Source organism: Microtus pennsylvanicus, chromosome 3 (genome assembly GCF_037038515.1).
Source record: "Microtus pennsylvanicus isolate mMicPen1 chromosome 3, mMicPen1.hap1, whole genome shotgun sequence".
Classification (NCBI taxonomy): Eukaryota; Metazoa; Chordata; class Mammalia; order Rodentia; family Cricetidae; genus Microtus; species Microtus pennsylvanicus.
The window spans coordinates 46,842,630-46,856,108 of NC_134581.1; the positions used below are offsets into that span (position 1 = coordinate 46,842,630).

The 13,479-nt window shown below is 38.5% G+C and overlaps 1 protein-coding gene across 6 annotated transcripts in view; it reads left to right on the forward strand.

Moving 5' to 3' along the window:
• Positions 1-13,479, forward strand: part of Unc13c (unc-13 homolog C) — a 453,039-nt gene that overhangs the window by 104,653 nt on the left and 334,907 nt on the right. For all 6 annotated transcript variants that reach the window (XM_075965264.1, XM_075965261.1, XM_075965265.1 and 3 more), the window contains 2 exons: positions 6,532-6,554; positions 7,128-7,192. In XM_075965264.1, coding sequence (XP_075821379.1) covers positions 6,532-6,554; positions 7,128-7,192 — 88 coding nt within the window. The remainder of the gene's footprint in view (positions 1-6,531; positions 6,555-7,127; positions 7,193-13,479) is intronic.

Consider the following 13,479-nt stretch of genomic DNA (forward strand, 5'->3'; position numbering starts at 1 on the left):
TATTTGTACAAGTGCCTTGAAGTGTTTCTCTCATGGTGTCTTCTAGTGGCTTCAAATTTTGATTCTTACTTAGGTTTCTTATGAGTCCTGAACTTTATGCAGAAGGAGAGGATAAGGAGGCAAGTTCAGTGTTACCGACTCTGGGAATCTGTATTTCTCAGCAACATTTCTTGAAGAGGCTGTCAGTCCACCTGTGATGTATGTTCTTGGCAACTTGTTTGGGAGTCAATCAGCTGCAGAAGGGTGGTTTTCTTTCTTTTCCTTCTGGTGTGTTGTGTTGTGCTGGCCTGTGCTATTTCCTGCCAGTGTCATGTTCTGGTGCCAATGCTTTGAAATCTAATACTCTGAGGCCTTTAGCTTTGATATTCTTTGTCAAAATTGGCTTGGCTATTCCAATTCCTCTGTGTCTTTTCTTTGTTTTAGTTATATAAAGATCCTAACTGATATTTTAGTATAATTTATAATGATGTTTTGAATCTTCAGATCATATATAGACACTTCAAATAAATTCTTCTGGTCCCTGAACATGGGAGGACTTTCCACATCTTGACGTATTTTTCTATCTTGTGGATGAGTGTTTTGTAGGTTTTGTTTGTTGTATTTGTTATTTAATGCATTATGCTTTTGTAACTATTGTCAGTGGGATGATTTTCATGGTTTCTCAGCAAATTTCAATTTATCATATGTATATGTAGAAAAATCAGTGCATTGTGTGTGCTGATTTTGTACTGTTTTATTCATGAATTTCTGTGGGATAATGCTTTTATACACTGTAAAGATTTGTTATTCATATTGGTTTAATAAAATGTTGGTTGGCCAGTAGTTAGGCAAGAAGTAGAGGTGAGGCAACCATATTAGGAGAATTCTTGGGAGAGGAAAGGCAGACATAATCTAGAAGCAGTGGAAGCAAGATGAGAATGCCTTACTGAGAAAAGGTACCAAGCCACATGGCTAAACATAGATAAGAATTATGGGTTAATTTAAGTTGTAAGAGATAGTAAGTAATAAGCCTAAAATATATCAAATAGTTTATAATTAATATAAACCTCTGTGTGTTTATTTGAGACTGAATGGCTGTGGGACCAGGTGGAACAGAGGCTTATATCTACATAAATTGGTTTAATCATTCATCCTTTGTATACTTCTCTAAGATTGCAGTCATCTTAAATACCCCTGTCTCTACTCATCCTGCAGAACCCCATGTATGGGTTGTGATTGAAGGATGTCCTTGTTCCATGTAGTATCCTTGGGTTGTAGTTAATTTGATTCAGGACTCAAGGGTTTTCATTCCTTTCTCTTCCGATGGTAAAGGCATGGTAGTCTACTGCAGATTCCCTTAAAGGGAGTCTGGAGCTTTTCTCATGCCGATTTTAGAAGTCTTTCTTTCTCTTCTGCCTCTGACAATTTGAATGTAAGATTTCGTGATAATGTCTTTCTAGCCAAGCACTTATTGGTCCTATTGGCCTCTGTACATGTATACCTATACTTCTCCAAGAACGATGAAATGACTGCTTTTCTTTAATTACATTAAGTAGTTTTATATTCCCTCAACTTTGTTTTTCCTCCTTTTAGGGAGTCAAAAAAAAGGTATTTGTTCATTTGATCACATCTTAAACTTCTTAGATATTCCATATTTTATGTCTTTATTCAGCTTTTTATTTTGTCTACTGCTGCTACTAAAAAGGACTCTTCAAATTTGAATATTCCCTCTTCTCTTTATTCAAATAAGTTTGGTTTTGGTGCTTTCAAATACCTACATACATATGTACATGCATGCATACATACATACATACAACACACTGTACATTTGACTTACTGAGCACCTTGTTTCTAAGTTTCTGTGTGGTTCTCTCTCAAAAATCTCTCTTGACTAATTGCTTGTTCATATTGCATTAATCATTAAATGGTTGTCTGATTTCATTAAATCTCATTGACATTTTTATAATTATTTTAGATATCACTATTTTATCCTTTAGATGTTTGTAACCTGCTGTTGGAGAGATATTATATTCCTCTGAAGTAACATAGCTTTTTGCTTTCTTCATATTTATTTTGCTCTTATGGTATAATTTGTGCTTTCATTTTGTTAGTTTTGTTTATACTTTCAAAAATACAACTCTTAATTTTACATATTTTTCTGTCTTCTCCCTAGTCTGATTCATTTTATTCCTGCTCTATCACTTAGTATTAATACTTTTTCTGATAACTATGAGATTAGTTTTATTTTCTACTTCTTTAAAATGTAAAATTAGCCCATTCTGGGGCTTTCTTTTTTTCTTAACATGGCCATTTATCCCTATAAATGGTTCTTCTATGGTTTTCTCTGCATTCTGTGTGTATTGATGTATAGCATCTCTCTTTTTCACCTTGAGGTATTTTAAGATATCCTGTATGATTTACTCATTGACCCACCAGTTGCTCAGGAACATGTTATTTAATTTCCATATATTTGTAAATTCTCTAGAGCTCTTCCTGTCACTGATTTCTGACTTCATGAACTGGATCATGAAACTTCAATCAAAACTTCAATATTTACATTTGTTAATATTTGTTTGTTGAAACATTCTATGTTCACTCAAGGAGAATATGCACTCATTTCTATTGGGCAGATATTATGTCACTTTACAGCTTGCAGCAGTATCATCACCAAATTAGCACAACAAAGAAAGTACAAAAAGAACAGAAAATATATTCTATTGTTAGAATATTGATTGTTAGTATGGTGATGTTTCTTCATAGTCTCTCTGTGTATAACTTTTCCTTTAATATAGTTGTTACCTTGTCAGAATGATTTACTGTTGTTTTATATGCCACAAACATTCCCTACAATTTAATACTATCTAAATGCAGTGATATTAGTGGTTATATTTTTCATCTATGTCATAGAGTACAATTTTCAGCCCATACCTTGATACTGCATCGTGTGTACTTTCCCTATCATTTGTTGCAAGTAGCAATTGTTTACTTGATCTCTACACAAGTTATGTTTTAATATTTGAAAACATATGACTTACCGAGATTTATCATCCCATTGCACTACAAATGAAAATTGTCTAAAATATCTGGCATTGATTGTCTCCAAGCTCTGAAGACAGGCAACCTGAGGTCAAGATCCTGAGAGGGACCTGTATCCTCTACAGATGCTAACAGAGGACCCTCTGCCTCTCAGAGATTCTAATGGTTACTTGAGATGTGTCCCCACAACGCTACCTTTGGTTTTATGAGGTCTCTGTGTGTCTGTGTCACCACATTCTTTTTTTGTTTTTTGATAAGAACAAGTTTAAGTCTCTTCTCCATCTGAATAAATCATACTTCTATGACCCAGTTTTCACATCCCAACATCTTTGTGCTCAGAACTTCATAGAAGCATCTGGGCAGACTAGCTCATCCACAACAAAGATTTCCGCAGCATCAATATTCCAAACTAGAATACCCTGTCCAAGCATCACAAATAAGTTGACAAAAAGTTAATCATAATTTTTTATACTTTTACTCTCATCAATTATGTATGCTACTGTCTAACTGATGATATTCTCAATATCCTTGGAAATTAATTTTAGTGATATTAAAATTAATCTCTATTCTATTTCATGTTAATTTATAATCATCATTAGGCATAGTTTTAATAAACTAGATAATTTTCACACTTAATTACCATTGTGGCATTTTAATTTGTGAATTGTCTTTATCTCAGTTTTTAATATCTAATTTTTCTTTGTATCTAATTTTCTTCCTTTAATTGTTTTATATTTAATTCTTTAATGGACATGAACTTTGTGGAATATGTATAACGATAAAATAAATATTTCAGACACATAATGCATTATTGAACACTCTTCGCCTTCTCATGATTCTTGTGAAAGAATACTTCTTTCATAAAAAAGAATCCCTTCTTAGTCATTACTTCTTCTATATCAGATTATGTTGGTTTATTGGTGTCTCCTTTATCTTCTCACCTATTATTTTTTCCATGATCATACCATTTCAGGTTTGATACATTTTTAATAATTTCATAGATCACCTGAATTTTCCTTTTAAAACGTCAAAGATGGGGACTAGAGAAATGACGCAGCAATTAAAAGCTTTGTTGCTCCTACTGAGGGGCCCGGATGTGGTTGCTAGGCCTCACGTCAGAAGGCTCTCAAATACCTGCATTTGTACCCTGGGTGAATAAAAAGTTTCCAGAGCGTGGAACTGACTTTAGACAGGTTTGCAAGAACACCAAGCTGTAATCTGAATGAGGAGGAAGTGTGGAGGTTTGAGGAAGGAGGAAGCAAAAATTTCAAAGACTATACATGCAGTGGGACTTGTGTGCTGAATGTCTGAAGATTAATCGTAGGAGACAAAGGAATCAGAAAACTGCAGTAACTTGGGATGAATCTCACAGGTAGTCTGGATATTACTGGTGGGTTGTAAAATGTGGGGGAACCGATTACATTTGCACGTTAGAGAGGTTGCATTGCAAGGGAATGTAATAGAAACGTAGGAAAGGCTTCAAAGAGAATAAAAGGGGTCAATTAATAGGAAATATGTGTTGAATGCGTGAATGAATGAATGAGTGAATGCACAGTGAGTGGACAAGATTACCAGCAGCATAGTAGCAATGACCTTGGAGGGTGACTCATTCAGCTGCATAGTTGACATGACGTGGGAAACATATATCAATAGGAAACATCTAATATCAATTATTCACTCAAAATATCAACTATTTAAATCTGATCTTTTAATTTGTTTTTCAAAGGCAATTCTTGGTATTATGTAGATAATAACTTTTAAATGACTAGAGAGTTGATTTCTTTGTTCTTTTATTAATGATTGCAGTTTCTCAGTGATTTTGTTTTACTTTGTTTAGGTAGCTATAAAATTATAAATCCTGAAAAATACAAAAAAATTTGTACCTCCGCTTCTAATACTGCCATTATTTATTTACGTATTTGGATATCTATTGGTCAGGACATCTAGAGATAAGCTAAACTGAGAGTAAGAACTTCTATTTTGTGCTTGATGATGGGGGTGGGCTAATATATAAATAAATGATGTCAGTAGCATTAAACTTAAGCAAGACACAGTCCAGCCCTATTTTAAAGTGGTTTCTAAGAATTATTAGGAACTTTGGGCAGACAACCTTTAGTTATCCCTAAAGTCCTGGGCAGATTGTCTGACTGACTCACAGACGTATGACCCATTCATATGTCACATGACATTAGTCATTCCACGCTTTGGAGTCATCTGTGGGATGGAAATAATTTGAATAGGATATTATTCTTTTTAAATAATACTTAAATTTATTTGCTACATTTACACAGCTTCTAAAAATATTTATGGCACAATAAGTTTCATATTTTATTACTTATTAAAATACTTAATTTTATCTTATATTTATAGACAATCCTGAGACACTATAAAATCTATGTAAAATATTTAGTTATAGCCATCAATCCATATCATACTTAATGAGTCAAAATATGAACAAATGTCAGACTGTCATGAGAAATGATGGTTGTTAAGCCGCGTGACTTTAGGGACATTGTCTTACTGAGGTTTGTCTGTATTTAAAAGTGGGGGTGGACTGAGTGAACAACAATGTAACTCCAGCTCTAGTCCCTGCCAGTCTGTGTAGAGACACCCTTCCAGCTTTATTCTTCAAGCAAAAGTGCATAAATCTAAGAGCAATATTCCTTGTAATGCCCAGATGACCATATCCTATGGTCTTGGAAGATTCAGACTGGACTGCGAAAACAGCAACTCAATAAACACCCCTGAGAGCTCACAGGACTTGGTGCCATGATCAGCTGAACTGGAATATATCAGGCCCTGATTTGTCCTAAGTTGCACTAAAAGGTTGTAGATGCACCAGCCTGGTTGCTTTGTGTGGTTCACTTAGAACTCTGAGTCTCCAAAGCACTGTGTGGAGGGCCAGAGGCCCTGGATCTGAGCTTGCATCTGCCACATACTGCCTTAGTGATCCGCAGTTATTTCATCTTTGCAGACACCAGTCTTGATATGTGTAAGAGACTCTTTTTAATTTAACTCAAGTTTCATGATGTCAGAAAGCTCGGATGAATACTCTGATAAAATTAATCCCTGTAGTCATTATTCCTTAACACAACTGCTAGAATATAGCTTGAATTTTGCCAAGTATTTAGCCTCTCAGCAGTATTGTGAACAAGAGGCACGTGTGACCTCATTCAGATTTGGGTTCAGACTCTAGAGAGCTGGGGAGCTAGTCCAACACATGTAGTAAGTGGCGGAGTCTCAGTTGAACCCCGGGCCCTCCGATTCCTCAGCTTCTTTGTAGAACACATTTCCTTTTATTAAACCTAGAATTCACACTGTTGCTTCTTAAGTGTTCTCAGAATTCTAGCAATTTACATTATGAGATCGGTGGTCCCTCATTCCCTTGGGGTTCAGCCTTGGAATGGTTCCTTTAGAGTTTTTAATAGTTTCGATGACTCAGTTCATGTGTGTGTTCAATAGTTTCTGGAAAACTCCATCTAACATGTATCCCTTCTTCTCCCGATTCTCTTCCAGACAGCAGCTCTGTGGATGAAAAGGTTTTAATCACACTTTTTTTCTTCTCTCCTGACGGATCTTGTCTTTTGTACCTGTTCGTTTGTGACCTGTTGGCCTTGTTTTGGTTTCTCTGCTGAGTTGTGGAAAATGCATGTCTCCCTGGCTTTCCATTCTTTGTCCTTTAAGTGTTCCCCAGTGTGTCGCATTTATGAAGGGGTTACACCTTGCCAGCTGCGCTATTTAGCTTATACTCGCCAACCCAGGGGTCTGCTACGGTCAAACATGGCATCTGTTCTCAGGTCTGGCTAAGTCCAGACCTTCCTGGCTGATTCATGGTCTCCCCCGCAACCTGTCGAGTGTTAAGGGCAAAGAGTACTTGGAACATGATGCATTTCCAGTGCTTTTGTTTAAATGCAGCCAATCTCAAAACCGCCCCCCACAAAACTCAGCTTTGACTTGGAGCTGACCCTGCTTAGCATTCGTCATCATAGGTGCTCCCCATCATCATAGGTGCTCCCCGTGTAGTGCAGTCAGCCTGTGTCCCCCAGTCTGCCACGTGTAGCTGTACTATGCTAAACACCTGTTCGTTTTGTTTCTCTTGTGATTCATTTAAGGCTCGCATAGTAAGTGGCAATGATTTGGATGCTTCCAAATTCTCCGCACTCCAGGTGTTTGGTGGGTAAGTACATCTGAATCTCTCTAATTCATCCCACACACCAGTAGCCCTTGGCTGTCTTCCCAATGTAGAGTTTTGAAGGCAAGGTGTTTGCATGATGATGGTGGTGGTATGGCCAGCCTTGTGGGTTGTTTTTTTTTTTATAACAGTAATAGCTTTGCCTTTAACCATCTGCTCCTTTTTAATGAAGTTTTTTTAATTAATAATATACCTGACTATATATGTGTGTAATTTCATGTGGACATATGCAAGAAGGAGAAGACTGATATTACCACACCACCGTAGATCCTAACATCATCATTTCATTCATAAACACAGCCATGCCATCGTACACTGCTGGCATCTGACCAGCTTTTTATTCTGCTTCTTTGCTTGTTGCCTATGCATGAATATTTTTGCATATCCGTAGCCCAATGGATATAACCATTATTTTTCATACAACAAAGGATTGCATGAATGAGCTAACAAGTGTTTAACACTTAATCATAAACATAACAAATATCCAAATAAGGATTGTTCTCTTTGAAGCCCCAAATTTCACATGGGCATCTCTCTACATGTGTTCCCTGTACTTCCCCTGTGCATGCGCCTTCATATCTCTTCCTGTAATGTCAGTACTTTGTCATTGTCGTAATTCCAGATTTTAACGTAAGTCACGTCGTTCCACATGTGAGTAAGTAAGTACCAAGTAAATGTTGCCTTGTCCTGAACTGTTAGAATTGCTTCATTTATGACTGGTTCAACCCTCACAGTGGCCTGGGGGGGTAAGTACTATTCTGACATTCATTTTACAAGTGAGGACATCGATGTATTAAGTACCTGAGGTTTCCCTTAATGGAGAAAATGGCAAAGTCAATATTTAAACCCAAATAATTGAATTTGAAAGTTCATGTGCTCAATCACTGTTCCGGGTCACCTTGCAGCTTGTATTTTTCTCTTTTTCATTTAGCTGTGTGCCTTGCAAAACATTATACTTCATTAATTCTAGATGAGGCGTGTATTTCAAAAATGTATATAACAGTACTAATGATTTCTCCTGTAGTAGTCTCAAAGTTGCTTTATAGAACATTATCACAAATGTTCTGTAACAAACATATTAGACTTTTTCCCTGTAAAATATTTTTAATTTAAATTTTTGAGACGTTCATGCATGAGTGCTGTATTTATATCATTTCACCCCCCCCTGCAACTCTTCCTGTGCCCATCACTTCCCTCTCAAAATTCACTACTTTTCCCATGAACTCAATTATTAAGTTCACTTAATGACGCTCATGTGGATATGGGCTTAGGCATGGCCACTGAGGATTGGGTGACCTATCGGAGTACTCATCCCTAGATTCTCCATCTCTCAGTAGCCATTACCTGCCTATATTTCTTCATTGAGGGGTGAGGCCTTGTGAGATTTCCCCCATCCATATGGGCATATGAGCATATGTACAGGTATGGTTGGATTTTTAAGTGTAATGTTTGAAATAAGATGGAGACATTGCTTATGTAACTATAAACATGTATGTAAAGGTTTATATACCTATGAACATGTGTTAGGTGTTAATATGTTAACGGTTTAATATATTTGTCTACAATATAAAGAGAAGCAAAAATTCTATATAGATTTTGAGTTTTTTTAAAACATAGGTTTTTATAGACCATTGTTTTACAATATACACATTTCTTCAACTGATTTCTTTAGTTATATACAGTTACATGCTAGCTGCTTTAAACTGAAGCTTCAGGCTTAAACTTCTTGTAAATGTGTGTGTGTCAATATTTATAACATTTAATTTTCCCCAATAAAAATGTTGAATATCTATTTGTTATATATATATATATATACATATATACATATATATATATATATATATATATATATATATATATATATATATATATATATATCTTAGCTTTCACCTGTGGCTATGATGAAATATCTTGAAAAAGAGCAACTTATGGGAGAAAAGGGTTTATTTGAACTCATAGTTCTGGGTTACAGTTCATCACTGTGGGGAAGTCACAGCAGCAGGAACTAACATCTGGTCCCTCACATTGCATCCCCAGCAAGGCAGAGACCCTGAGTGCAGACACATTAGCGCTTAGAAGACTTTCTCCGTTTCATTCAGTCCAGGATGGCCAGTCTAAGGAATGACGCTGCCCACAGTGAGCAGGTCTTCCCACATCAATCAAGGAATTGAGATAATGCTTTAAACCTTCTCAGATGCTGTTTTGTTGTCGACTTAGAGATGTGCCAATTGGAAATTAAATCTAACCATCTCAGTGTGTATTAAATTATGTCCATAAATATGTGATAAATGGCTCCCATTTCTAATGTCACAGCATTAGGGAATAGCCATAGGAAGTTCATAGATTATCTATAACAACTCAGTTCCTCACTAGCCTATAAAAGCTTTTTCTTTGTTTACTAAAAACTTGCAGAAAGTTAAATAAGAGGGTAAACTTCAAAAATCATGTAAGCTGTATTCTAGTTTGATTGTGAAGATGCGATGTGGCACACTGTCGTGATACTGGATGTGGGTACCCCCACCTGCCACAGTACCCATCATATAAACCCCTTGACCCCATAACTCATGTTGAGACATGGATCTTTTTCACTGTGACAGCAACAGAGTTCTTCACTCATATTTTTATTACATGTGTTATATATAAATTTATGTGTGGGGGTATAAATTTAATATTTACATGTGTGTATGTGTATGTACATGTGTGCTATACTGCATGGAGGTCAAATGTTGATGTCCGGTGCTCTCCACTTTATTTTCTGAGATAAATTCCTTCTCTGAGTCCAGAACTTGCTGACTCCATGAGACTGACTGGCCAGCAAGGCCAGGCACCTGCCTGTTCCTGTCTCCCTAACACTGGGGCACATGCTAGAAATCAGTCCTCATATGTAATCAGCATGCTTTCCCCACTGCCTCTGTGTGTGTGTGTGTGTGTGTGTGTCTGTGTGTGTAGGAGAGAAGGGGGAGAGAAAGAGGGAGAGAGATTTGTCTCTGCCTGAATGCTTATTTCCTTTTAGAAAAAAATACACAAAAACTCAGAGAGTATTCTTTCAGACATATTTGCTTATTTTATCCTTTCTGAAAACAACTGACATCTTTCCAGATACCAGGCAGCGTGGCTGTCATTCTTCTTCATCACACACGTTGCTGTCCTGGAAAACTCAGAGCCATCAGAAGTAGGAAGACATGGCTCCTTGATGGCTGCATGTCTTGTCTTTCACGTGGTCTTCTCACACCCGTTATCTGCTCCAGCTAAGCTATACCCACCCTTCCCTGCTTTCCCTGGAATTGACGAAACGCAGCGCACACTTCCTGAAACTAGATCAGAGAGCTAACAATTCCACGTTCTCGTTTTCACTCGGCTCTTTAGACATCCTCTCTCGGTGCTACCAGAAAGGATATGCCAAGCCTGGTTCCGCTTTGTCACTGTGAAGATTCTGAGAGCCTCTGGGAAAGGAACCAGGAGAGAGAAAATACAAAGAGGGAGAAGGCTGGAAGGGGTCACATATCTCAGTCAAGTCCCTAGCATCTAACGTTTTGGTAGTTTGATAAAGTTTGGGTAATTTTTGTCATGAGTGTAAAGAAAACAATCATACAAAAAGCATGCGTAGGCACTTCGCTAGTTTGCCATGAGGTGGCCAGGAGGAGTGTCTCGGTGATAAGTGGAAGGGAGCAGGTATAGGCAACAAAAGCCCATTAGGTAGTTCTAACATCTGGAAAGGCAGCAGGCAGGGGGAGGAAGAGGGCTTACGTTTGAGGAGCCTGATACCAAACACAAGAAGGACCTGTTGGACAGAGCTACAGGGAGCCACAGGCAGAAGGCTACCTCCTGGAGGAGCCCTGCTTGGGGTAGGTGGCTGGCTGCATGATCTCTACAGATCCAGTCTTAGCTGTGAGAAAGGCAGCTCAGGGATGTATACTATTGTGGGTTCTGGAGATGCGGCAGCAAAAGGCTGACATCAGACTACCATGTTCTCACCAAATCATCTCTAACAGATATTATAGTATCTGAATCTACCTTCCATGGGACCCAGCCACAGCCAAACAAAACCACTTGAGTAAATAATTGTGGATGAGACAGTATGGGACACTTCTCCGAATATAAACCCTCATTTTAATTAGAATGACACCCTTTGGAGGGTTCTTCTTTGGACATCTGTTGTCAGTCTCCCTGACTGCATCAGGAGCAGTTCAGTGGTTCACTGCACCTTACTCCCCAAGGGCCAGCCTTGTCTGAAGGAGAATTAAAGAAATGTTGCAGCTTGTTCCTTTCCAGGCATGCTGCTTAGAGGCTCTCGGAAGTGTTCACACCGTTTAACACACCATCATAGGCTCTCCTACAACACAGCCTTTCAGAAACTAGGCTGTCCCGAACTCCTGGTAATAGGAGTCTTTACCTTTATACCAAGTAGGTAGGAAAAGCTCCAAAATCTACCTGTGGCCTGTGCCCGGCCATACTTCAGGGGGCTCATGCTCTAAGACCAAAAGTCTCAATGAGATTGTCTAAAACAGAGAAGCGTACCAGCGGGTCTATGGTGGTTCCACGTGTGCTACGTGCATCTGAGACAGGATCAAGCCTGCTTTCCCTGAGGGAAAAGTTGTTGTCCAAGTGTTGAAGGTGCAAGGACAGAGTCAGAAAGTGAAAAAAAAAAAGGAAGACTTTTAAGTCATAAAAATCAAATGCCACTTCAAAGAAAATGCTGCAGCCTAGAGGTAAAGAAGAACAGTTTCAAAATGGAGATTTCTACTCTCTTTCTCTTCCTCCATTTTTTTTCTCTGCAGAATGCTTCTCAAGATGGCTGCTTCTTTAGCTCAAGTGGTGGCAGGTTCATGGTTCTGAAATGGCCTGCTTCTTTTTCCTTACACATGGGTATCTTCCAACACCAGTAGCAGGATTCTTCATCCTTGTTAGGAAAGAGGCCCTGGTGAGAGGAGGCAAAATTGGAGCAGGAAGAAAGAAAAATGGAGAAGAGCTCTTGAAAGACTCTCGGGACTGGGGTCGGGTAGGGGGAAACACTGTAGTCTGACTTCATTTTCAAATGATTCAAACTAGGGAGAAAAAAGAATCTCAGATTTCCAAGGCTGTTCATCTGTTCCCATGAGCATGACTTGCAAAAGCACACAAGTCAACGCTTCCTGGTGTTTCTCTGTTTTCTGACTCACCTGGATTGCAACAGTTCTCTCTGTCTCTTGTTCTAGGATCTACCTTGAGTCAGGGCATACAATATTCATTCAACTGGGTGAATTTTTCTGAATTCCTGGCACAAGTTTGATATTGCTTTTGTGTTTATATTTCTCCACTCACTGCTTGAAGGTCTCCAAGAGTTTAGCAATGAGACCACATTATACAATCTGTGCCAGTCACACCAATACGGGTCATGGGGGAGGGAAATAGGAAACCCCCGACTCTAACTGCCAGTTAGGTGCTTCCTGGGGTATTTCCCTTCCTTTTAAAGCAAAGAGCTTGCTTTAGATTAAGACTGGATCAGAGATCATTAACTTTAGGAAAATTCTGGGATGGAAACAGAGACCAATTTCACAGGTCATTGTTGCGCAATACCTTAATCATAAATCTATATTTTTAGCCTCCATCCACACTGCCATTGACCTCAGCTATGGCTATGTTTCTCCAGCTCATGTTGTGTCCAGTCTCTGTGCTATTGAAGAGTAGTCTCCTTATACACAGTCTTCTCCGACTCAGAAGTACATACCAACCCGTCTTCATCTGCGCTGTGAAACGCTGATCCTTCTGTGTGAACTTGAGTAGCTTTCGTGATTTCTGTCTCTATTTTATAAAAAGAACGCAGCATTCATCCTCCCATGCTCTCATTTGCCTTTTTCATTCATGTAGCACCTATTAATTTCTAAAATTGAATAGTCATTTGAGGGAGCGTAGTTGGATTAAAGGATTGCAGAGAAAACATATCAGCCAGTTCCAGGTACAATTACGCCAGAGGTAGCGATGGAAGCTGAAAGAGGTGTGTAAAAGAAGAGCAACTCCTGGCTCTGCCACACACTCACAGCGTAGACAGTGGTGCCCACTGGCTTCCATGAAGTCCTCCTACCGAGCAGACATACCTTATCCTAAACACCAATCAAGTTTTACCGTTGTAATTTATGACACCCATGAATGGGGATAAACGCAACCCGGAATTTTATTGATTGCATGAAAATTCTTTGTCTCTTACGGAAGATACATACAATTTTTAGATGCCGTGTTCTCAGAGGATGACCCCACACCCATATTAAATCCTCTTCCCTTTGGAGGAGATCACA